Source organism: Martes martes, assembly GCF_963455335.1.
Source record: "Martes martes genome assembly, chromosome: 4".
NCBI lineage: Eukaryota > Metazoa > Chordata > Mammalia > Carnivora > Mustelidae > Martes > Martes martes.
The window spans coordinates 177,256,810-177,283,803 of record NC_137891.1 but is presented as its reverse complement, the minus strand read 5'-3'; the positions used below and the strand labels follow the sequence as shown (position 1 = coordinate 177,283,803).

Below are 26,994 nucleotides of genomic sequence, written 5' to 3'. Positions count from 1 at the left end.
AGGAAATGAAACTTAAGAACCAAGCACAGTCAAGTAGGTTTTCCCGAATAAGTCAACGGCTCATGCTACAACCATCAAATAATTTCCTTGCTTAGCTTTCTGTCTTCTCTATAAAACCCTCTCCCCTAGCTACTGTTGGAGGACCGTCCCCAGCCACCTTTGGTTTGGCACTGCTCCATTCCAATGATGTATGCCCAAGAAAAACCCTCGAAAATGTTGACGTGCCTCAGTTTGTCTTTTAACAAAGGGATTATTGCAGGAGACAGGGGGTTACCCATGGGGTTAGGTTCCAGAGTAGGTGGGTGTGAATTAGAGTAATCAACGATCCTGGTTTACCCAGGACTATCTCGGTTTTAAAACCGCACGCCTGCGTCCCAGGGAACCCTTAGTTCGAGGCAAACCTAGGTGTGTCACCCTAGATTGGAATCCAGATTCCCGGAGTTGTCAGAAGTTTTGGACAAGGGCAACCTCTCCCTTTATGAGGATGGTGGAGAGGGGAAGGATTAAAGAAACAAAGCGTGTGGGCTTTGGAACCAGGGCAAAGCTCTGCTTCTTTGCTGTGGGATCTTCCGGAAATTCCTCAACCTCTCAGATCCAGTTCCTCGTAATATGGGGATAATTAAACACAACTGAGCCATGTGAACGGGCCTACCCCAAATGTAGGCTCAGAAGTACAGTTAGAAGTTTTTAGTTTCCTTTCTTTCCTTACTTTGTCGCTGCTCTGGTCTCCGACTTTTCAATCCTCCTCTTTCTCCCCTTGACCTTCCCCTGTCTCGTTCTCAGCAGCACCTGCTCCTCACTCGGAGCACCACCCACCGCCGGGGGGAAGAGCCGAGCCAACGAAGCTCGGTGCCCCTCTGGCTCTCGCAGGCGAGCTCTCTATGGTGCCTGCCCACGGGGCCGCGCGGAGGGGGCGGGGCACGGCACGTGATCCGGGAGCCCGGCGCCCGCGCAGGCGCGGTGGCCGCGTCGCCGTCGCCGGGCTCCGTCGCCCGCGCCGCTTCGCCTTCTTGGCACCTGAGACGGCCGCCGGGCGGTCCTGCGGCTTTTCGTCTTGCGGCTGCGGGCCGCGCGTCGCGGCCATGTCCCGAAAGCAAGCGGCCAAGGGCCGGCCGGGAAGCGGCAGCCGGAAAGCCGAGGCCGAGCGCAAGCGCGACGAGCGGGCGGCGCGCCGGGCCCTGGCCAAAGAGCGGCGGAACCGGCCGGAGTCCGGCGGCGGCGGCGGCTGCGAGGAGGAGTTCGTCAGCTTCGCCAACCAGCTGCAGGCCCTGGGGCTGAAGCTGCGGGAGGTGCCGGGGGACGGGTGAGGCGGGCCCGGGAGCGCGGGAGGCGGCGCCGGGGGACGCGCGGGGCATGGCGACCGTCGCCCGCTCTCGTCCGCTCATTCATTCAGGAGGCTCCGAGCGCCACCGCTTCCCAGTGCGGGAGGGGTTGGGGGTGGATCCCTCCCCTCGGGACGCTCGAGTAATCTCAAATTGACCTAATGGGGGCAGAGGCCGCGAGGAAACTGTGAAGTGGTCCCAAGAGACAGCAGTGGAGCAAGTCTCCTTTAGATAGGTGCCCAGGAAGGCCTCTCTGAAAGGTGACATTTAAGCGGAGACCTGGAGGAATGAGATGGAGTCGGCCCCTCGAAGAGCAGAACAGCACGTAGGGCAGTCAGAACGACGCTGAGACCAGGAGAAAGAGGCGAAGCTCCACTTGGTATAACACTCTGTCCTTCTCGAGTTCTTACTGTTGGGTGCTGCCCTCCTTTTACACTTAGGAACTTAGGTCTTTGAGGGCCTGTTGTTTACTGAACTGAAGGTAGCTTCTCTAGTTCTGACTTCTGTGCGCCTGAGTTTCTCCTCTGATGCTTACTTAACTCAGCTTGCTTGGGGCTTAGACTGGAATCTAGGGCAAGCTTTTTTAGGGAACACGAGCTAAATAAGTGGGATGGGAGGGAGAAAATGGGGTAAGGGAAGGGGATATGGATCCAGAAGCATGGATGATAGCAGGAAAAAGAAGAGAGGGGGGAGAACAGTTAGCATCCTCATTGCAGGGGTAGGTCAGAGGGAGTCTGGTTGCCAGGGTGTGTCACTCTGGAAGAGACAATATTAATAATAGCCTGGCTGCTGCTGTTCTTCCCTTCATTTAAGGGCTCAGAAAGGGCAGAGGGAGGAATAAGATGAAGTTCAAGACTGTATAGAATTGCCTTACTCACTAAGCGTGGAGAAGAGGGAAGAAAGTTTTTTTTTGTTGGGTTTTTTTTGTTTTTTGTTTTTGGATTTCACATGACGTTGTAGCTTATTGATCAAGACAGTGTATGAACTGGCACTAATTGATATTTCCCATCTTTTCCTGCATATGTTCACTGCTTAGACACTTGGCTTTAGAGCTTGGTTGCGTTTTACTCACCATCATCTAGCATAGTGCCCAGTACATAGAGGGCATGCAGTGCATTTTTGTTGTATGAATGAGTGGTAAAAATACCACAGAGGCCAACTACACCCTCAGGAGGGGCTCACAAAGGAACGTTTTCTTAGTGGAGTCACTGCCATTAAAGACTTGCTTTGCTGTGTCTTGCTTTTAACCCAGTACTTTGATTTTGTCAAATAGAGTTTATTAACTATTCTGGGCCTCAGTTACCCTAATCAAACTTACAAGCATAAGACACTCCTATATAAACTAAAATACTTGACAGTTGAATATTTTACACTGGGATTGAGGTGAGGCTCTTCCTTGCAAATGATTGGATTGCTTTTTTCCATTATACTGGGCATGGTATTCTCAATGTCAGGGTACCCGGGAAACTGAAGTACTCAACAGAAGGTTGCTTCTGAGCAGGAATTGCGGCACAGGGAACTGTAAAATCCTGAGGGAGTTCTCACAGTGCTATGGAAAACTTTGAGGGTACTATCTCTCCTCTGCTCTGCCGCCAAGAAAACATAATTTAGTTAGTTCAGCAAACGTTGGTTGAGCAAGAGCTGGGAATCCGTTGATGACTGAGATACTTAAGGAGTTCACAGCCTGGTAAGAGATAAAATGAAAAAGGGAGCTCAAACATTTTGACCTAGGGACTCCTTTACACTCCTGAAAATTACTGAGAACTCCAAAGAGCTTTTGTTTATGTGTGTTATAGCTATCAATATTTACTGTATTTGAAAGGAAAGCAAAAATTAGAAACACAAGACTACACAAACACACATTCCATTAACTGTCAGAATGATAACCTTATGTATCACGTAGGCTCTGGAAATCTCCACTGTATACTTGAGAGAGAGTAAGAGTGCAAAAGATAAGTAACATCTTAGTTTTGAACTTAGGAATACCCCGAAAGGGTCTCAGAGCTACCTTCCCCTCTCCCAAACTGGGCCCCACTTTGAGAATGGATGACATAAATAATTACAGTTTGGTATATTTTTAACAGAGGCCGATTATAGTACTATTGAGAAGAAGTGGCCAGCACTCCCTGAAGCGATCAGGGAGGCCTTCTCATTCATTCATCCGGTGTTCAGTGAGCTTACACTATACCAGCTGCCTCTCAGAGGAGGTCATACTCAGACTGGGTCATGAAGGACCAATGGGAATATGCCAAGAGAACATTCCAGGCTGAGGAGTAATATAATAGATGTAAAGGCACAGGAGCGCATTATTTTTTAGAGAGATAGGAGTTGTTTCGGACACAGGAGTATCAGGGTAGAAGGGAAGAACACTGGCAGGGAGGCTGCGGAGGCCAGAGGAATGTTCACGTCTCTCCCTTCCGAGGTCACTGTTCTTGAGTCAGTGTTAGCAAAATGATAATGGTAATTCCTTCTCTGGGTTCCATGAGGCTCACCCCTTTCTGTTCACACATTCTTCCCACGGGGACCATGAGATGGGCTGTGGTTCAGCCTTCTAGTATTGTGGTGCTTTTGGGTATGATGACAACAGGCTTTATCACTGTGCAGTGAATGGGGTTCCCTGTGTATGTGATGGCTTAGTAGGTATCATCAGATTCTTTATTAATATTTATTGAGTACTCTTGGTGAAATATAATGAAGTTATGATAACAGAAGTTGACAGCCTCCACTCTTCTGTCTTTCCATTCTGGTCTGATTACCATGTTGAGTAGCCTGACCTAGCATCTCACTGTGGAGGCATATTCACTGTAGGCGGTATGGTACTTAGAGCATCCTGGCACCTCTGGGCACCTGCTGTCCTCTGATGTAGCCATTACGTGAGTTGAGTCAATTTAGCATAGATTAATCTCGGAGTTACTTATGGGGTTTTGTCATGCATCATGGGCCGCCTTCGTATTTGTCATGTTGTCTGGAGGGAGGGCCAACATAAATTAGATTCAGTTTCAAAACAAGAAAGAAATATTTTAACCTTGATGTTGTCCTGAAAAACATGATTGGCATAGTGTGAAAAGAATGTCTGACTGGATTAGGCAGTACAGTATAGCATCTCTGAACCGTATCTAGTTGCATCTTACTAAATGTTGGCCTCAACTACATTACTAATTAGTAGTGTTCCACAATGAAAACGTTAAAGAATCACTAATTTTAACCATTTATCTCTTCTAAGCAAGTTATTGTTTAATTTTTGTTTTGCTTTTGGAATCTTAGGATTCTAATGATGGAAGGGTATTGACACATCACCTTGTTACCTGCATCCCGTGGACAGCTGCTTTGCATCTAGCTCACTGGTTTTCAACCTTGCTGGCACACTTAGGGAACTTTGGAAAAAATATAGTGTCTGGGCCTCTTCTAGATCAACTATACCAGAATCTCAGGCAGTGGGACCTGGTTATTGATAACCTTTAAAATGTCCACAGGTGATTCTAATATGCAGCTGTAATTGCAAACCATGGAGCTAGAGTCTAGATTTTAGGCTAGTGTTTCTCAAACTTTAGAATTTGACACAACCATTTGGAGGAGCTAGGTTCTTGGGTTTAACCCCAGAATGTTTGAGTCAGTAGGCCTGGGGTGAAGCCTGAGAATTTTCATTTCAGATAAGTTTTCAAGTAGTTAGGGATCACACTTTGAAAATCAGTGATCTAGACCAGTGCTGGTCCAATAGAAATAAAACAGGAGCCAATATGTAATTAAAATTTTTCCATTAGCTACATTAAAGAAATAAAAAGAAACAGGTGAAACTAATTTTAATATATGTCACTGTATGTCATAATATTGATATGTTAAAATATTATTGTTTTGACGGAGTCAATATAAACGTTTTTAATGAGATATTTTATGTCTTAAAATACTATTCAAAATCCAGTATCTTGTCCTTACCACACGCCTCAGTTTCGATTAACTACATTTCACGTGCTCAGTAGTCACACATAGCTGTTGGCTACCATTGTGTAGAGCGCATATGTAGACACCGAGGATTGCCAGTAGACAGAAATTTACAAGATCCTTAGTTTATGACTTGTTTCCACAGAGCTAAAATTTCCTTTCATTTGCCCGAATCTGTGTCTCTGGAGCTCCCGTGTTTTAGTTTTATTGTATAAATAACAGCGTGCCTTTCACCATGACACATAGTTAGAGGTAGATCTTGTGTCCTGCCGAGCCCGCTTTAGGCTAAGCTGTAGTTCATGTTCTTCATCTTCTGTGGTTTAAAGCCATTCCCATCGGAACATGTCTCTCTGAAAATGTGGTAACTAGAATCGCCTCTAGTACTCTAGCTGTGGTCTGAGCTCCAAGAGGACAAGCCCTGTCACTCCCCTGCTCCCACCGTGCCCTTTCTGCACATTTACTACTATGATTACAGCCTCGGAGGCCATTAGTTCTTTTGGTGGCTGTTACAGTATTGTCTCCTCCTGAACTATCATCGGGCACCCAGAACTCTTAGACACCACTTACGTAATTGCTTTTTTTTGTGAAATCAAATGCAAGACCTTACATAGAACTGATAGTGTAGTGGTTCTCACCGAGAGATGATTATGATGTTCCCCCAGGGAACATTTGGTGATGTCTGGAGACAGTTTTGGTTGTCCCAGCTGATGGGGAGGCAGTGGAGGTGCCACTGGCATCCAGTGGGTAGAGGCCCAGGATGCTTGTCAACATCCTGAGGTGCACTGCACAGCCCCCATAACAAAGAGTCATCCCCAGAGGGCAGTAGTGTCTAGAAGCCCTGCCCTAGTGTATGGGGCTCAGGTGTGGGCTCAGGAAACGGGATCTCCTAGAGGGCCTTTGGGCACGGGTCGCATTGTGCTCTTGCTGGACTCCCCGAGGCTGCCCACTATGCTAAGCTTTGTGTGGTGTTTGTTCAGTTTTCCTGTGTCACTCTCTTGTAACTCTGTCAGAAAAGAAAATGATTTGTCTATCTTGATTTTTCATTTTGATTACTTATTTTTAGTAAGCTCAAGGAGAGTTTGGTAAATAGAGACAAATATCTTAAAATACTTTTAACAGTTACTTCTAATTCCACTGTGTAGGGATAACTACAGGTAACCTTTTGGTGCCTGGGTTTGAATCCTGGGGCCACCATCTACTGGTTTTGTGACCGTGGGTAAGTTACCTGAGGGAGATAGTAATAGTACCTGTCCCATAGAGTCGTGAGGACTAAACACATCTAGTACACATAAAGTGTTCAGAAAAGTCTGTGGCAAATCATAAGAGCTATGTAAGCAGTGGTTTCAGTGTTTGCACACATTTGTGTGTGTTTTATGTGTGTATATATATAGTGTACAGATGGACATGGTCAAGCTTCCCCGCCCCCCACCACCTCCTGCTTCTCTCTGCCTGCCTCTCTGCCTACTTATGATCTCTGTCTGTCAAATAAATAAAATCTTTAAAAAAATTTATTCATTCATTCATTTATTTATTTAATTAATTTAGAGGGAGAGTGAGAGAGCATGTGTGCCCACAAGCAGGGTTAGGGAGAGGGACAAGCAGACTCTGTGCTGAGCACAGAGCCCAACAAGGGGCTTGATCCCATGACCCTGAGATCATGACCTCAGCCAACATCAAGAGTATGAGCCATCCAGGCACCCCCAAAAGTAGACTGACTAGTGGTGGCAGGTACTAAGGGTTTAAAGAAGTTTCAGAGAAAAGCTTAAAGCTGAGAACATCTTATCCATTAGGTTACTTTTTTTCCCCGTGGGTGAAAAAAGATGACTGTTGTATTTTAGTAAAAGATACCTCAGTGTAGTATACACAAATGCTATATTCCAGTTGGTCCTAGAATCTTACCCCAAATTGATGCATAATTTTTTGGTTTCTAGTTTCTATTTTCTAGAACCTGCATTCTTTAAATTTTCTCCTCCCCTTTCACAAACAAATAAATAAATAAAGTATACGTCGTTATATGCTTGAAGAGATTCCTGCCTTCTCCATAACTTTCTGTTGAAAACTCACTTTTCTGAGTTGGAAACAAAAAACCTCTTTCTCCTGCACATTTAGGTCTGAAGTTATAGAAGTAATGATTTGTATTTTGCGATGAGTTTACTCTTCATTTGGAAGAGCGGACAGTTTGGTGTGAAATTGGGCAACTGTTGGGCTTCAGAATGGCTTATTGCCTTAGTTTTAAGGATACTAGTTGGTGTTTGTCTTGTTTTGGTTTCTCTGTGTCTGGGCTCTGTTTTCGTGATACAGTTTGAAATTTTAGAAGCCTTTGAGGAGTTGCCAAGTAAAGATAGCTCTTAAAGTTTATTATCAGCATTTTAATTTGAGAAACAAAAAATGGCGTTTAAAGTTTCCATCTGGTAGGAGTAACAATGGCTTTGTGGCTCCCTGGGTGGGAGGAGAGGAGGCAGGGAGGGAGAGTGTCATTGCATAGTACAACTTTGTGTTGTTCATGGGCTTTCCTTCTCCTGGTCTTCTCCACTATGTTTGTAGGACCCAAACAGGATGTAGGGTTCAATTGCTTGTATTAGGAACTTGACAAATTGCTGTCTTTTGGGTACTCTTTGTTAGATGAACGAGCAGAGCTCGTTTCAGAAAAGAGGCAGTAGATAGGATTTATTACTTGGGAAGGGGCTCTGGGAATCATAGTCCTTAGGTGTGGAATGGCCTGTAATGTCTGGACCCTGTCTTCAGGCAGTGACTGTATCACACCTGCATGTATTGAAGCAGCTGAGGCCGGGAAAGTTCATTGTCTTTCCTGAATCAACTAGCTGGTAAGTGGGGAATGAGGTCCCAGTTTGTAGCCTCTCAAGAAGGTGATGTGGTTGAATGGCTGCCCTAGTGCTCTCCCCACAGTATTTGGGAAGAATCCTGGACTGTCAGAGTTGAGGCTTTATCTCCAGGGGAATGATTCCCATCAGTGGCCTAGCGCAAAGCGTCGTTGTTTCAGATGAATTAAGTTCATTTTTAAAAGGTCTTGACCAACATTTTTGTTTTGATAGCAATTGCCTGTTCAGAGCACTTGGTGATCAGTTGGAGGGACACTCACGAAATCATCTCAAGCACCGACAAGAGACAGTGGATTACATGATAAAGCAGCGGGAAGATTTTGAACCCTTTGTAGAAGATGACATTCCTTTTGAGAAACATGGTAGGTTCACCGTGGGACACTGGATCCTCCAGGAGTAAGGCATTGGGTAATTAAATCCATCAGCATTCCCCACCCTCTCAGTCAGGGGTTTCATTTCATAAATGATGGCATTCATTTATTCAACAAATATTTGTCTGCTCTGTAATGGCAGCATGCTAGGCAGTTGGGAATCAATAGGTTAAGGTATCTGTACCCTTAATAAAAGTGATGCTGTTAATTAACCTGAAAAGCTATTTAGGACTTCTTATTCGGGGAGGGGGGGCTGTCAAAGAAGCCTATAAAATGTATACAGACTGATCTTCATTTTGAAAGGTACATACACACACACACACACACACACACACACACATGGAAAAGTGGCCAAGTCCTAACATTTTATGGTTGGTAATTCTTGGCTCTGCTTATTTTTCAGAAACCACTACTTTCAACAACTTGAAGATATAACAACACCAATTTATAGGGTTTTTGATAAGGATTAAATTAGATAATGTAATTAAAATAAGTTCTTAATAAATGCCAGCCGTCTAGGGGTGGTGGGACTATGACAACTTTAAATGTTCTTCTGCATATTTTTCTGATTTTCAAAATGACCACATATTGCTTTTTTTTTTTTTTTTAAGATTTTATTTATTTATTTGACAGAAAGAGAGATCACAAGTAGGCAGGGAGGCAGGCAGAGAGAGAGAGAGAGGGAAGCAGGCTCCCTGCTGAGTAGTTTTTGTCAGTTACTGAGTTCTGGTAGTTCCTCTCTCTGGCTCAATTTCTGTCTGGCAGATACCAGGTTACCAGATGGTCAGCTGTTGACAAGTGTGTGTCTTCAGGGCAAGTTTTGCAGTTTAGTGCTATATAAAATGAATGGTGTCATTCGTCCAAGTAAAATATCATTTTGGATGGAGAGAGTTTTCACTTTGACTGGAGAATCCCCGGTGGATATCTGCAGTGGAGTCACGTAGATTTGGGGTGCGTCAGGACAGGGGACCCCAGCCTGCAGCCACCAGCGTGATGTGATGGTCCCTGTCGATGCACAATGGGAGGCTGTGTTGTTGAAATGCCACTGGGTTTGCCTGATGGCTGGTTGGTGCTCTGTAAGGATTTGAGCATCAGAGGTGTGAGAGGTGGCTCTGGCTGCCATAGCTGAATGAAAGGACCCTGAGAAGTCTACACATTCCATTCGCGGGTCACCAGAAGGCTGGACTTACTCCATGTATCACTCTTCTGGTTAATGTGGTTTTAACGCCTGCCTGCCTTTTTACACCGTGAAATTCTTGAGGACAAGGACTGTGGTTGTTCCGTAAAGTGGCACTGCCTGGCACGTGGTAGGCACTTGGAAGACGTTTGTTAAGTGAATAAATAAATGGCTCACTTAACTCTTTAGGGCCTGGTTACCCTGGTGGATAGCTGTGTTGTTTAGGATTGTTCTTTCCTTTAGACTCTGGCTTTCCAACTGTACAGAGACCTGAATATGCTCAGTGCCTTCTCCCCGTCTCTCATGCCCAGTCGTTTATTAAGGCTTGTCACTTCTACCTCCATGTCTTTTTCTTTCACCGCTTCTCCCTCATAAAATCAAGCCTCGGGGGCCATTTGCTTAGACTTCTTCAGTACTTTTTGGACCGATTCCATTGCCTCTTGACCCCTTGAGTTTGTCTTCCACATTGCAGCCAGAGTAGTGAGCTAAATGCACATCTAAGACCTCTTTTCCCATCTAAGAACCTGTTGGCCGCTCCCCACGGACCTGAGGATAAAGTCTAAACTCTTCAGCCCTTGTTACTTCTCTACCCTAGTCTCTTGCTATTTCCCGCTCTGTCTTCTGCTCCCCGCCCCCCGGGTCTCAGCAGTCCCAAGTTCACGTCATACTGTACAGTGCACAAGCTCATCCGCGCTCTCTTGTCTCTGCTTGGAACGTCATCCGTTCCTCTTCTGTCTGTCTCCTACTTGCCCTTTAGGAGTCAGTGCAGTTGTCTGCTGAGACGCTTGTCTGATACACCTTACCTTCTCCTCCCACTACCAGACTGGGTTGTGGTCCTGACCTGGAGTCAGCCGGACGGCAGAGTTTGGGGGCACAATCTTTCATAAGACTTCCCTCTCTTCTTTCTTTCTTTTTTTTTTTAGATTTTTAAAAATGTATTTGACAAGGGCGCCTGGGTGGCTCAGTGAGTTAAAGCCTCTGCCTTCGGCTCGGGTCATGATCTCAGGGTCCTGGGATCAAGCCCCACATGGGGCTCTCTGCTCAGCAGGGAGCCTGCTTCCCTTCCTCTCTGTCTGCCTGCCTCTCTCCTTACTTGTGATTTCTGTCTGTCAGATACATAAATTAAAAAAAAAATGTATTTGACAGAGAGAGAGACAGTGAGAGCAGGAACACAAGCAGGGGGAGTGGGAGGAGCAGGAAGCCCAATGCGGGGCTCAATCCCAGGACCCTGGGATCATGACCTGAGCCGAAGGCAGACACTTAACGACTGAGCCACCCAAGTACCTGACTTCCCACTTCTGATACCAACTGCAAATTGGGGGTTTCCCAGAACCAGGCTCAGGTTCAGTAATTTGTTAGGAGGACTCAGAACTCACTGACGGTGGCTATACTCACAGTTACAATTTATTACAAGGAAAGGATATGGATCAAAATTAGCCAAGGGATAGAGTCAGGGAAGGCTACACAATCACAGAATACTGTCAGCCAGGGAGCCCCCCAACTTCCGTGTTTGGATTACTGGGGCCTCATTACATAGCTATTATTGATTGACTGCTAGGTGGTTGCTCTCAGTATCCAGCTCCCAGTCCCCCAGGTCTTCCTACCGTCATGTGGCCAGAGAGGCCCACCATGAGTCACCTCATTAGTATAAACTCAAATGTGGCCAAGGGGCCCGTCATCCTTTCACGTGGGCAATTTCAAGGGTTTAGAGGTTATTATGCAGGAGTCAGGGACAAAGGCCAGACCTCTCTGGGTGAGGCCAAGTTCCTTACTGTACATCCCTTCCCTGCGGCACTTATGCATCAGTGATGCCTGTTTTCTTGTTGTTTGTCCCTCACTGGTTGTAGACTCCTTGAGCTCAGACTGTGACCAGCTGTGTAATGGAGTGGCCAAGAGCCAGGGCTTAGAATCAGGCTGCCTGGGATGCAGTCTCTGCTCTGCCATGTACTGGCTCTGTGACCTTGGGCACAGTTACAAACTGCTCTACCTGGAGGATAGTGTGCATGATACTGTCTCTTTCAGAGAGTTTCAAGGATTAAAAGTAATAATCTGGAAGTGAGTAGAGCCGTGCTTAACACCTAATAACATTCATTAATGCAAACTGAAGGTTACTCTGGTTGTTGTTCCGTTTCCAGTCTTACAGAGTTAGGCATATAGGAAACAGTAAGTAATTAATGAGGGAAGAAATGACTACTTTCTTTATGAATGATTGGTTCTTTTCTGAGTAGCAGACAACATACTGTGCAACCGACTGAATTCGTGGTTCTGACAAAGCTTATGGATTTCTCAGATGGATCCTTCTGTTTCATACCATTTGGAACTAAGCAAATACCAAAGCATGCTTGCACTTGGATTTTTCCATTCCCAAGAATTCATTTTCCTCTCTCTCCCGTTTTGTGCAGTGGCCAGTTTGGCAAAGCCTGGAACCTTTGCTGGCAATGATGCAATCGTAGCCTTTGCAAGAAATCATCAGTTGAATGTGGTGATTCATCAACTTAATGCCCCTTTGTGGCAGGTAGGTCACCTACTGGGGGACTTGTGTTAAGCTCTTACTTATAAATTAGCGTTGGGGGTGTCCGAAGATGGTGATACTGAACTGTACAGGGTCACTTGGACTGCTGGCCTAACCACAGACGGGAAGCTGCCAGTGGCTTTGAATTAAACCCCGTGTTATGTACATAGGGAGTCTGAAGTATAAGGCAGAGACCTTTAGAAGGTTAACAGTATTATTCAGCAAGGTGCTGGGTTGCCAGGGGGCACTTGCGATGAGTAGTGGGTGTCCTATGGAAGTGTTGAACCACTGAATTGTACATCTGAATCTAATACGTTGTTAACTAACTTGACTTTAAATGAAAACTTGACAAATATATATTATTTAGCAGTCAGTTAACTGGGTAATTTGAGGGCCGACAGCCTAATATGGAAATACTTTAGATCACGTTGTAGAAAATAGTAAAGTGGGAATCCAGAGGATTAGGGCCTACAAATTCCGGTTGGAGGTATGCCTAACCCACGTGTATGTTTTATTTTTTTATGTGGAGGGAGACAAAAACCAAATGCATTCAGTAAGTGTTGCTAAAAAGTGTATTCTGAACAGCAAAATATATTTCATGGCCTAGGATGTCAAGCTCTGTTCTGTGCTCTGCCCAGCCACACAGAATGGTTTTAGTGGTCTTTCTACGGCAAATAAGATTTTACAACACGTACTTGGTGTGGTCCTCCAGCCCCTGTCATGAAGTACTTGTCCATTCACCTGTTTTTGCCTTTCATTACCTTTGGTATCCTAAATTAACCTCATCTCCTCCAAACAGTCCATCAAACCAAATGTTCTGGAGTGTGGAAAGCCACAGGTCAGGGGGAAAGTGTCTCTGGGCTGCCATCCCCTTACTCTTCATCCTTGCATTTAGAGCGCTGCTTTTCCTGTTGTGGCTCAGCTCCTAAAAACTGTGCATAGGATTTCTATTAGTCCTCTCTTCTTCCCTTCACTTCCTCATTTCTAAGTTGTTTTTTTAATTAGCTAAAAGATGTTAATCATAGAAAAATTTGAAAATTCAGGAAAGCCCATAAAAGGAAATAAAAATCACCCAGAGTCATATTACGCAGAGATTACTACTGTTAACATGTTAGGGTGTATCCCTGGCATTCATGTGCACTGTTAGCTGAACCTGGAAAGGACACATCACAGTCGTCTCATACCTGTTTGAAGCCTGTCTGCGCACACGGACATGCATCTGTGTGCACGTGTACACACTTCTTACAGATCTCTCTGATTATTTTCATAAAGGCAATGATGACCTTTTTTCCCCTCATTTTTTAAATATACCACCTGCACGTACGTATTTCTTTGTAAATTGCTTGTGTCTAGCCTTTCCTCATTAAAAATAAAGTTTATAGAGACACAATTTACATATAGCAGAATTCATCCTTCTCTGACGTATACTTCTGCGTGTTTTGACAGTCATGTCACTACCACCACTGTCAACATACAGATTATTTCCATGACTCCAAAAAGTCACCTCATGCCCATTTGCAGTCACAGTTCCCTCTCCCCCCATCCGTTGCTTCTTGTAACCACTAATGTCATTTATCTCTTACAATTTTGCCTTTTCAGAATGTCCTATTAATGGAAGTATGTAGTCTTCTGCATCTGTCATAATATCCTTTAATGGAATTCTCTTACAGCAGAATAAATGGGATACTTATGGGTTGGTGCAAGATGTAAGGACAGGGCGGGGGGACAGTGACTGTACATATTTTGTTTTGGGGCAGTTTTGTCAGGTGGATCGACACCAGGGAACACGATCATATTTTCTGAGATTCTCTCTTTTTAAGGTTGGTCTTAGAACCAAGAATACTGGTTACTGCTTCCATTGTCTCAGTTTTTGGTCGTTAAAGTTTTACTGTTTAGCGGAAGTCATCAAGATCACTTGAATTTATAGCATAATGACCCTATTCTTGAAAAAAATAATCTGGGCCAACTTAGTAACCACAGCCTGCCTTTCCCTCCATTGAGAACTGTTTTTACAGATTTTATTTATTTATTTGAGAGGGGGAGAGAGTGTGAGTGTGTGTCTGTGGGGAGAGAAGGAGCAGAGGGAGAGGGACAAGCAGACTCCACACTGAGTGCAGAGGTTTGATTCCATGACCCTGAGATCATGACCTGAGCTGAAGTCAAGATTGGATGCTTAACTGACTGTGCCACCCAGGAATCCCAATAACTTTTTTCATTTGTTTGTCTTATTTTTATTTTTTTTTAATTTTTAAGATTTTATTTATTTATTTGTCAGAGAGAGTGAGCACAGGCAGACAGAGTGGCAGGCAGAGGCAGAGGGAGAAGCAGGCTCCCTGCTGAGCAAGGAGCCCGATGCGGGACACGATCCCAGGACACTGGGATCATGACCTGAGCTGAAGGCAGTCGCTTAACTAACTGAGCCACCCAGGTGTCCCTGTCTTATTTTTATTTTTAAAAATACTTATTTATTTGACAGAGATAGAGAGCACAACTAGGCAGAGCGAGAGGGAGAAGTGGACTCCCCACCAAGCAGGGAGGCCGATGCAGGATCGTGACCTGAGCCAAAGGCAGCTGCTTAACTAAGCCACCCAGGCTCCCCTAACTGTTTTTTTTTTTTTTTAAACTCTAGGTAGTTGTGGAAGATAGTTCTGCATAGTTAGAATTTTTTTTCTGAATTTATTTCTGTAGTGTTCTTTTTCATGGATTTTTAAACATTTAAAGTATATGTTTTTAAAATAAATATAATTGCTGTATAATGGAACTGTGCACTGGATCTCCTCCATCTTCCCACTCCCCTTTGAAGCATCATATAAAACTTTTTAAAAATTTATTTATTTATTTGACAGAGAGAGATCACAAGTAGGCAGAGAGGCAGGTGGGTGGGGGGCAAGGAAGCAGACTCCCTGCTGAGCAGAGAGCCCGATGTGGGGCTCAATCCCAGGACCCTGAGATCATGACCTGCGCCAAAGGCAGAGGCTTAACCTACTGAGCCACTCAGGCGCCCCAGATCTTATAAAATTTAAAGAATTGAAACTGCATTGGTTGCTACTGTTTGGGGTAAGAGCTCTTGCATGAATAATGAGTAGACTTGTACTCACAACATGGACACCCTGAAACCTGCATTTTTTCCCTCGTTACAAATGGAGTATGTGCTTTTGTGAACAGTGTAGACATGTGTAGTATAGAAGGTGAAAGTCCTTTGTATCTCATCACAGTTAACAACTTGGTGACTATTCCAGTTATTTTCTCCTATTCATACTGTGTGTATATTACTATTATTTGAATATGTACGTGTTTTAGGGACAATGTCATTCAAAGATTCTAATCAACTAGTTTCCTTTTCCATTACTCTTCCTGGAGATTTAATTTATAATTGCTATAACCCCTCTCAAGAGAGATAAATGGTACTCGCTCTATTATATGTCAAAACCAGACTCTCTGTATTTTGAGACCTAAGTATTCCACCTGGAGGAAATTTCCGGGTTCTGATTTCTAGACTTGTGTGGTTCTGGCTTTTGTGGTGTTTTAGACCATAGATACTGTTTGAATTAATGGCAGAATCTTACTGCCTATGACTTTCAGTAAAAACAAGAAGGAAGTGCTGATGTTTTGGTGTTTTAACAAAGAAACAGTTACTGGGCTTTTTAAGGGACAGATTCAGAATTACTTCAGAGTTTCTGTGGAGGTTTCTTGGGGGCGTACCCAGCCTGACCCTTAGGGCTTCTGTACAACACAACTTCAGGGAACACCATTCTTGTTGGGCTGCGCTCTGTGGGTACCATTCGCATGGAGTGCCTTGGAACAGTGCCTTCATCATTGGGCCATGCAGTAGAACTGCTTGACTGTATCACGTTTTGTTTTGAATTTGGTCTAAGTGGGAGATTTTTGAATTTGTTCTTGTTAATTTTTGAATTCTTGTTAATTTCTTAGTATGCAGTTGATCGAAAATGCTATTTTTGTTTTAACAATGGGTGGATTTACTGTGAGTGTGAGGTCCCTCATTTTTATAGTCCCCTTTCAAGGTCTTGGGAGGGGTTATAGCAATTTAATATTTGTAATTTTGTATTCTTTTTCTCAAAGAGGGCCCCAGGTTGTTTGAGCTTCAAACTGAACAAATCTGTCTCAGCCCCTGGGCCTTCCACCCTGGAAAGGGCCTGTGCATGGAGGAGCTGAGGAGTACGGAAGCCGCTGAAACATAAGCTGCTGTAACTTCCTCGTAAATCTGCTCTGGCTTTTGACTATGTTTTTTCATGTGGATGGATTTCTATATAGTTACACATTAAGCAGTTTGGAGCCTATGTAACATGGGTGGGAGAAAGAGAATTCAGAAGTTACTTAAGCATTTTTTTTTTAAGAGAAAGTCTTTCCTTTATTTTTTCCCCCACAAATTAAATCAGAGGCTGAAAACACAGGGCCCAGAGTCCAGGTGTGCAGCACCAAATCTCTCATCGCAGCAGATGCTTGTCCTGTATCTGTTCTTCCAGCCCCGCCCTCTGGCGTATCCCAGCCTATCCTGAATTCATGTGTGCATAGAACCTGCTGACTGGGCTTCCTGGACAACCCAGGGGGCGTTTCCTTCCCAGACTCGACACCATCCAGATCCTCGCTGGCATCTGTCTCCCCTTTTGCCTGCAGATTCGTGGCACAGAGAAGAGCAGTGTGAGGGAGTTACACATCGCATATCGGTGCGGAGAGCACTATGACAGTGTTCGGAGGCTGAATGACAACTCGGAAGCCCCTGCACACCTCCAGACAGATGTGAGTGAGGCCCCTGTTTTCTTCTGGGTTCTCAGCCTTGGTGGAACCGGGTCAAGAGCTGTGTGCCCTGGGAGCAAAAACCAGTGGTGTTTTTTTTTTTTTTTTTTTTTAAGATTTTATTTATTTATTTGAGAGAGAGAGCGCGCGAGAGCGAGAGCATGAGTGGTGGGGAGGGGCCGGGGAGAAGGAGAGAGAGAATCTAAAGCAGATTCCGTGCTGAGTGTGGAGCCCGACCTGGAGCTCAGTCCCGTGACCTGGAGATCCTAACCTGAGCTGAAACCAGGAGTCTAACATTCAACCAACTGAGCCATCCAGGTGCCCCCAAAACCAGTGATGTTTTTACGGAAAGCTGTCTTTAAGAATCTGTGGGCTTGATTTTTTATTTTTAGTTTCAGAGCAATAGGTAAGATTGCTTATCATTCTTTTGCTCTTCCTAATAGCTGATGACTGTGATTACATGAATAGGCTTTATATAACATCCTGAACTTACTTCTGTGTTTTAAAATTAATCCGTGCTTCTGGAGTTTGGGAAGTATAGAAAAAGGGAAGAAAATAAAAAGTATATAAAGTCAGCCACACGGACACTTTTTTTTTTTTTAAAGATTTTATTTATTTATTTGACACAGAGAGAAAGAGATCACAAGTAGGCAGAGAGGCAGACAGAGGCAGAGGGGGATGCAGGCTCCCCACTGAGCAGAGAGCCCGATGCAGGGCTCAATCCCAGGACTCCGAGACCATGACCTGAGCTGAAGGCAGCCACTTAATCCACTGAGCCACCCAGGCGCTCCACATGGACACAGTTTTTGTTACTGTTTTGGTGCTTACCCAGCGGTGTTTCTCGCTTTGTTCGGTTAATATTATTTCATGAGCCTGTTCTCACTTTATTACAAGCTTTCTTTGTCATTTTAAAAAATAAAGTGAAATCGCTTTTCCAACTTTGTTGCAATGCACCCAGTATTATCGGCGTTTCATTAAACCTCCTGGAGGTCCGTGTCCAGCAAGTGAGCGTGTCTGTGTGTGTATTCCGCTTTTGTGGTCTTTACCCGCTATCTGCCCCCCGGTTGGAGCATCCTGTACGCTGTGTTGTGGACTGTGCTTTTCACGTTGCTCCTCGCTTAGAAGCTCGCTGCAGCGGTCCGTAAGGCCACATAGTCTTCTGTCCGGTGGATGCGCTCTGGTGTGTTTGACCGGTCCCTCTGCTGACCTCGGAGGTGTGTTCATGCTTTCGCTTTTAGAAACAACATGTGGTGCCTTATGTATACATCTTCTCACACTTGTGTGAGTGTGTCTGTGGGATAGATTCCTACAGAGTCCTTCCTGCATTTATAATTGTGACAGGTATTGCCACGTTGCTGTCTGTGAGGTCGCACCCCCACTTTCCGCCCGCTTCGCTTTCTGCCTTCTTGCTGGCGTGGTGCCGCTCTCCGACCTCTGTCCTTGCCGTGGGAAACATTGTTTTCTTCACAGTTTTAATTTGTGCTTCTCTTATTAGTGAGTTATGCTTCTTTTCCTGGGTTTATGACCTATTTGTCTGTTTTTCTTTCTTTTTTTTTTTTTTTGTGAGCTGTATTCATTTTCTTTGTTCATTTTTCCCCCTATTTGGTTTGGTTTTTTTTTTTAGTGATCTTTCAGGAACCTTTACATATTAGGGAAATTAGCCCCTGTCTGTGGTGGGGTCTGCCAGTATTTTTTCCAGTCTGTCCATTTGTCTTTTTACTCTTTCCCCAACAGTCTTTGCTGTGGTGGAGTTTTAGATTTTTATGAGGTTAAATTTATCAAGTTTTTTTTTTTTTTTACATGCCTTCTAGGTTTTGAGTCAAAGTTAGGAAGGTCTTTCATTCTCTGAGTTTAAAAAGAATTCTCCCATAGTTTATTTTAGCACTTTCGTGGTTTCATTTTTTCAAAGAGAATTAAGTCTTGTCTCTCTTTGGAATTTATATTCCTATAATTATGTGAAGGTATGGATCCAACTTTATATTTTTTCTTGTGGTTACCAAAACCATGTATTTATTTTGTATCTCCTTTCTACTGGTGTAAAATGCCACTTTTTTCCCCTATAAAATTCCCATATGTAGTTGGATCTGTTTCTAGATGTTGGTTCTATTTCACTGGTTTCTCTGTTCATGTGTTAATGTATTTATTGTTTTGATTAAGAGTATATTTTGAAATCTGGTAGAATTTTTTACTTATTACTTTTCTATATGATTTTCTGCATATTCTTGCTTTTTATTGTTTTGTGTATGAATATTAGAATAAGGTTGTCAAGTTAAAAAGAAGTCCTCTTGATTTTGTTTTCATTGGGATCTCATTAAATTAATAGATAAACTTCAGGAAAAAGTGACATCTTTATGGCATTTGAGTCTTCCTAGCCAGGAACCTGATAAACTTTTTTTGTTTGTTTAATTGATCCTCAGAAGCATTTCCTACATAAAGATCTTGCTTATTTTTTGCAGTTTGTTCTTAGGTATTTTGTGTTTTTGTTTGTAGTATAAGGAGAGATCATCTTCTTTTTCTTTTTCCTAGCTTGTTATCATTTGTATATATGAGAGTTGTTAAAATGTTAATTATGTGCACACCCAACTATCATGTAGAATTCTGTCTTTTTTTTTTTTTTAAAGATTTTATTTATTTATTTGACAGACAGATCACAAGTAGGCAGAGAGGCAGGCAGAGAGAGAAGGGAGGAAGCAGACTCCCTGCTGAGCAGAGAGCCCGATGCGGGGCTCGATCCCAGGACGCCGGGATCATGACCTGAGCCGAAGGCAGCGGCTTTAACCCACTGAGCCACCCAGGCGCCCAGAATTCTGTCTTTTTAAAAATTTTGGGTAAAAGTCACATAACATAAAATTAACCATTTTATTTTTTAATTTTTTAAAAGACTTTATTTATTTGACATACAGAGATCATAAGTAGGCAGGGAGGCAGGCGGAGAGAGAGGGGTAAGCAGGCTCTCTGCTGAGCAGAGAGCCTGATGCGGGGCTCAATCCCAGGACTCTGAGACTGTGACCTGAGCCGAAGGCAGAGGCTTAACCCACTGAGCCACCCAGGTGCCCCCAAAATTAACCATTTTAGAGACTTTTTTTTTTTTAAAGTATGCTCCTTGCCTAGCATGCAGCCAGTGCAGGGCTCAAACTCAGGATCCTGATACTGAGATCAAGATCTGAGCTGAGATCAGAGTTGGACACTTAACTAACAAGGCCACCCAGGTGCCCCCAAATTAACAATTTTGCAGTGTACAATTTAGTGCCACTGATACACCCACAAAGCTGTGCAATTCCTTCCTCCATCCAGCTCCAAAACATTTTACTCACCCCAGAAGGAGACTGCGTGCCCATGAAGCAGGTCACTCCCTATTCCTTTCCTCCCTCAGCCACCACCAGTCTGCTTTATGTCTCTGGATTTATCAGTTCTAGACGTTTTATATAAATGGGATCATACAGTATGTGGGCTTTTGTGACTGGTGTATGTCACTTAGCAGCACGTTTTCAAGGTTCGTTCATTTTGTGGCAGGTGTCCATACTTCCTTCCTAAGACTGAATAATACACCACCGTGTGGATAGAGCCCATTCATTTAGCCCTTCATGTGTCGATAGGCATCTGCATTATTTCCACTTTAGGCTCTTGTGAATAGTGCTGCAATGAATATTTGCATATAGCATTTGAGTCCCTGGCTTCAGTTTTTTAGATGCATATCCAGGAGTAGAATTGCAAGGTCATATGTTTAACTTCTTTTTTTTTTTTTTTTTAAAGATTTTATTTATTTATTTGACACAGAGAGAGATCACAAGTAGGCAGAGAGGCAGGCAGAGAGAGAGGGGGAAGCAGGCTCCTTGCTAAGCAGAGAGCCCGATGTGGGGCTCGATCCCAGGACCCTGGGATCATGACCCGAGCTGAAGGCAGAGGCTTTAACCCACTGAGCCACCCAGGCGCCCCCTATATGTTTAACTTCTTGAGGAACTGCCGCACTGTTTCCACAGTGGCTGCGTGTCTGACGTACTGTCAGCAGAGTATTCCGGGTTCCACTTTTCTCCACACTCTTAACCAACACCTGCTATTTTTCCTTCTTTCTCTTTTGAATTATGGCCATCCTACCAGATATGAAATGCTATCTCATGGTTTTGATTTGCATTTCTGTAATGATTAATGATGTTGAGCATCTTTTCATGTGTTTGTTGGCCATTGTGTGTCTTTGGTGAAATGTCTACTCACATCCTTCGCCCATGTTTTAACTGTGATATTTGTACTTTTGTTGTTGAATTATAAGAGTTCTTTATATATTTTGGATATTAGATTCTTGTAAGTATATGATTTGCCGGACTTCTTTTTGTTTGTGGTAATTTTTTGGTTGATTTTCTTGGGTTTTTTTTTTTTTTTTTCTTTTTTTAGGTATAGAATTATATCTTCTGCAAATAGTGGTAACCTTTCTTCTTTTCAATTTCATACTTCTGGTTTTGTTGTTTTTTTTTTGCGGGGGGAGGGCTAATTGCTTTTTGCTATTGCCAAAACATTGTTAAATAATAATGATAGTGAAAATATTTATTGAGCTACTCACTTTAACAGAAATGAAACATTATTGTATGGATTTGCTATGGTTATTTAACTATCCATACACTGAAACCCTCAGGTTTCCAGTTACTTACCACCATTAGTAGTGCTGTGGTGAGCACTTTCGCATAAGCCCTTTCTAAAGTTGACATTATTTGACATTATTTCCTTTCGATACATTTTAAAGACTTGCCAAGTTGTTTGGTTGTAATTTTAAAATAGATCGCTTTGTACTGCAAGGAATGGACTGCATACTGCTGGATTCCGCTTATACTTTTACAGACAAACAAGTAGGAATTTGTCCTTGCCTATTTTCCATCTCCCTGTGTTCGTAGGGAGTGAAGAGAGAAGGTGATTGAGCAGCCACAGAGGGACGATTTTAGCTATTGTGCAATAAGCTTAGGTTGGAAAGGCCTTGTGGATACCAAACAAACTGCTCTTTGTGTTTTTAGGATTTGGATTGCCAGGTTCCCTTGCTCGTGGTGGTATGTCCGTGGTTAGGTGAGGTCAGGTAAGGTTAGAGGAGTCACGCCCACCTGTGACTGTCCAACTGGGACAGGAACTTCAGCACACCAAGGTTTGCTGATGATCACATAGGGCCTTGGGACCCAGGTGAGGGATGTATGAATGTTTCTTCAAGACAACTTGTCCTGCTGCAGAAGCTTATCAGTTGAGCTTCTGTGACTAAGCTCCCAGCTCTGGAAATCAGCTGAGACAATGTGTGCTGTTCAAGTCAGCGGTCATTGCCAGAATATTGGTGTCTAGAAACGATGTAGGAGCTCTAATGCCATTCTTACTGAGCAGCTTATCCTATATCTTGGGCCTTTCTTTTTAACACTTCTTTTATGGTCTGGAGTATCCGTGTCTGGATGAAATTTAGCCTAGTCATTGCTATTCCTTAAGATTGCTCCTGGAATCTTCTCCCTGTAAATAAATACTAGAATGATTTTGAGATTAAAGTGTCTTCCTATGTGGAAGATTCTGAACCTAATTTGCATGTTCCATGATTATTACTCTTTATATTTCCTTTAGTTTCAGATGCTTCATCAAGATGAATCAAATAAAAGGGAAAAGGTCAAGACGAAGGGTGTTGACTTTGAGGATGACTTGAGAGATGAAGTAGAAGATGCTGTCCAGAAGGTTTGCAATGCGACTGGATGTTCAGTGAGTATTTCTGTCCTGTAGTAATAATGGTGCATGAATAAGCGTTGCTGGGCTGAGGTTTCCTGCCAGTTTCGTAGCCCCAGTGTAGGATGCCCACACCTGATGGGCTGAGCAAGGTTCATGATGTTTGTGGCTCATGATGTTTGTGGCTCATCAGATTGAGTGAGATGACCTGAGGAGAGCTGCTTACTCACTTGTCTCTTGTTTGCTAGATTTTACCCAGTATTACTCAAAATCCTAAGGAAGTGTGTGGGTTTTTGGTTTTTCTTTTTCTGACTGGTGTTTACACTAGTAAAAGTGCAGTTTTATATAAAGGAACTCATTTATATTAAATAGTTATTTCAAGTGACCAGCCTTACTGAAAATTAAGGCATTTCCTAAATGGAAAAGGTCTTGAAGCCATGCCCTGATTCTCACTGTTAGCTCTTCTCGCGTATCAGGTTGTTGACGTGGAGGTAGGTAGAAGAGTATACCCAGTTTTGACGTGTTCTTTTGTTTCTTGGATAGGATTTTAATTTGATAGTCCAGAACCTGGAAGCCGAAAATTATAACATTGAATCTGCAATAATTGCCATGCTTCAGATGAACCAGGGGAAAAGAAATAGTAAGTCCATGATTGATATTTATATGCTTTCAGAATGGTTGTGTTGGTGACTTTTCAAATGTTTAATTTTTGTCAAGGCACAGGTAGTGATTATACTGCCATTTATCACTTTCTGCATTTGGGCATGTTTTATAAGGCCCTGGCCTTATAAAGGAGAAGATAATCTGGAATTGAGGAGAGGGGGGCAGAGGGGAGACAGGGAAACCAGCATAATAATATGTAGTAGTGGGGGTACAGAGAACCGGGGGGCGCATGGAAAGGCCACCTACGCTGGTCTTGGAGGGATGGAGAGTTCAGGGAGGACTTTATTCTTTTTGAAAGAGGAATCCCTTATAAAACCAAAATGATAACTGAAATAGACTGGAGAGAGAAATAACTGAGTTTTCTAATCGAAATATATAGATGACTAGTATCCATCAGCTGGTGATAAATTAGAATTTTTTTTTTACTTGAACTGGGTTTAATTCTGTGACTCAGAAGATGGAAAAAAAAAAAAAGACACAGTCTTAGTGTCCTCACAAGTTATTTAGAATGATTTTGGTACATATTGCCGGATATGTGCCAGGTTCTGCTCCCAGCATGAGTTTTCTATATGTTTGGGTATTTTCTTCTTTACATATTTGCTGTGCTTTTTCAGAAAGCTGAGTAACTTGGTCTTTGTGACGTTAAAATAGCACCATCCAGTATAGTGTGTAGTTGACATGTATGGCTGAGTGAGAGTAAGGAACTGAAGTTTCAATTTCATTGAACTTTAATCATTTTTTATTTAAATGGCTACCTATGGCTGGTGGCTGCTGTATTAGACAGTACGGGTTTGGAGTCTGTTTCCTTTCTGGGTTTTGGGTGCAAATGAAAGATTTCCTCCTAAAAATAAGTGTTAAAAAGTGGTTTAATAAGACAGTCAGCAGATGGGAAGCTGATGATTAGGCTGGTCAGCAGGTTCTTTTTAAATTTATCTTCCAAATAGTACCAGTCATTCCCCCCTGTGTTCTCTACTATATTGACTTGATGTTAGAATTTTGCTTCGAGGAAACTTGCTCTCTTTGGAGTTATGCATTGTTAGGTTGTGTAACTGTCTTAGGCTCTCAATTTTAATAAAATGCCTTTCTTTGGAAGATGCACAGGAGAACCTTGAGTCCAGTGGCCAAAGTCTGAAGCCGTGTGGCCCTTTATGGGAGGAGGGCGGCAGTGGCACCAGGCTCTTTGGAAATCAGGGCTTAAATGAAGGCAGAACTGACAACAATAAAGAGCGGGCCAGCCCTAGTGAAGAAAACAAAGCAAATAAAAACCAGCTCCCAAAGGTATGAAAGATGGACTCGCAAGGGCCAGTGGTGGGCGGCTGTGATTCAGTGGCGGTGGTGGGAACTGGGAGCTCATCTTAGTGCGTCATTGTTTTCTGGTGGTTTGAAAGTAGTTATTACAGAAAAAATGGGAAGTGCATAAGGGGGAATTGAGAAGCAGAATGAGTACCTTACTTGTCCAGTTTGCTGCGTGCAGTGACAAATAGAGGTGGGCGCGGACGTGCTGCTCTGTGTACACACATACAGCCTCCCTCCCTGCGTCCAGGTGCTGCCAGGTTAACCCGTATTATACAATAAATGCCATCATCTTAACTGAAAAACTTTGTGTGTAAATCTTTGTGTTTTGCATTATTTTTTTTGTGGCTAGAGTCCCAGAAGAGGAATGGGTAGGTTAAAGGGTATGGACATTTGAATCTTTTTAAGGCTTTTTGGTAAATTGTCAGATGTTTCCCGGAAGGGTTGTCTGTCTCTCTCCCCGCCCCTGACTTCTGCAAATAGTATATGGTACCATTCCTTTTACAGAATTGGGAATTCATTTTAAAGATTTTTCACCAAGCAGTTCTGAGCCCCAAATGCAGCATAATGTCAAAAACCACAGGCAGTGGTAAAAATGCAGTAAGCTTCTGAGGGTTTTGTTAGGGTTACCTGGGGCGTTAAATTATGTAGAGAAAGGGGTCCTCTGGCATGTTTGAGCATTATCTCGTGCAGGACTGGGGTTAATGTTTCTTAGGTCATTGTACATTGGATTTTGAGAAGAATGGAATTTATTTCTTTTGCTAGCTCGGCAAGGAGATAGAAATTTAAATGTAAATTGGAGCCGTGATGGGAAAGACATCACATCTGGTCTGTTAGGTGGGTTTTCTCTGTTCCTGCTGAGAAGCAGCCCATGACCCTTGGATCTGTCCGCCCCGTGTGTCCCCTCGGCAGGTGGCACCTGTCCCACCGTGCAGGCAGCTCACGCAGCCTTCTCTTTCAGGTCACCAACAGACAGAGGCGGGAGCAGCAGCGACTGGAGAAGAAGAAGCGACAGGAGGAGAGGCACCGTCTCAAGGCCCTGGAGAGCAGGAGCGGCCACAGGGACAGCAGCCGAAGTGAAGTGGAGGCGAACACGCAGGTCACCTTGGTGAAGACCTTTGCCGCTCTCAACATCTGACTCTCTGGCCTTCTGGGAGCTGCGAGGAGGGAAGGGAAAGGAGCGCCGCATAGCTCTCCAGGGAGGCCGAGCTCTCACAAAGCGACGCGCAAGCCCCCAGACTCACACACAAGCTCGTACACTGTGTTAGTCTCCTTTCAGGCTGCCTCTGTTTTGCTCAGACTTTTGTTAGTGGTGTGTTCTGTCTGATGAACGTTCAGTGAAGCCATTCATGTTCTGCAATTAAAACATCGAGTCCTAGGGTTGGATAGTTAGTTCAGGCAAAAACCTTTTAGGTGTGGTTTTATTTGCCTTGAAAATCAGAGTTCAATGACCCTGGGATTTTTCCTGAGCACTTGGGGTGAGTTTTGCCGTAATTGTTCATGAAGTAGTTTAGATTAATAGCTAGAAATTCAGAACGACAAGTTTCCTTTGTTTCCCTTTCATTTTCAAGCAGATATTCATATACGGGATAGTTTGTAAACGGTCTTCAACTCAGGAACATGTTTAGATTTAATTTTCTACTAATCCAAGTTAATCAGAAATTAATTCAGGAAGTATTTTTCCCAAAGTAATAGGATATGAGGGTTGCGGCCTGTAGTCAGGGTGGAAATTCAACAGCTACGTTTCTCTACTTCCTGACTCTGAGGCTGTTTCAGGTGGGATGCAGGTGCTGAGTTTGCTTGTGCGCAAGCCTTCTCAGAAACGCGCCCGATGTTGATTAGGCCCGGACTTTGCTGGAAAAGTGGTAGTGGTGTTGAGGTTTCAGTACTTGTTTCTTGACACAGAGAAGGTGGCATGTTACTGCTTATGAGGTAATCCTGAGCTTCTGATCGTATGGAGAGCAGAACCCAGGGTTATAAAGGGAGAAATGAAGAGAGTCCAGTCTTTGTCTGCAGAGACTCTAAGGAGTTACTTGATTTTGTGCGGGCAGAGGTCTGGAAGAATAACTAAAGCTTTTCAGGTTCACCTTTTAAGTAATTAACTGTTTTCTTCCTCGCTGTTCTAGACTTAGATACCTTCAGAGAAGTAGTTTGACCTAATGCTCAGTTTTCTTAATGTTGTAAAAATGGAATCCCATAAAATGCTGCATTTGTTTCTTTCTGTTCCAGCCCTATCTGGGATTTTGACGTCGGAAAAATTCTTCCGCGCTCTAGCACTTGTCAGGGACTCAGGTTAGCCCAACAGGGCAGAGGCCATGGAATGACTCCACAGTTCTGACATGGATTTGGGAGGTGGAGAGGGGTCATTCCTAAGACTGATAGGTGGGTGTGAACTTTTAACCTAGAACGTATGAACTGGAGAGTCGCGGACAGTCTTGGCCTTTTG

The 26,994-nt window shown here is 43.6% G+C and overlaps 1 protein-coding gene across 1 annotated transcript; it reads left to right on the top strand.

The window, feature by feature from the left end:
• Positions 1-959: 959 nt before the first annotated feature.
• On the top strand, positions 960-25,948 carry OTUD3 (OTU deubiquitinase 3). The gene is made up of 8 exons (XM_080802286.1): positions 960-1,303; positions 8,315-8,463; positions 12,052-12,164; positions 16,797-16,919; positions 22,497-22,628; positions 23,136-23,232; positions 24,349-24,533; positions 25,510-25,948. The coding sequence occupies exons 1-8, from the start codon at positions 1,083-1,085 to the stop codon at positions 25,684-25,686; spliced, it is 1,197 nt and encodes a 398-aa protein (XP_080658412.1). The 5' UTR covers positions 960-1,082; the 3' UTR covers positions 25,687-25,948.
• The last annotated feature ends 1,046 nt before the right edge of the window (positions 25,949-26,994 follow it).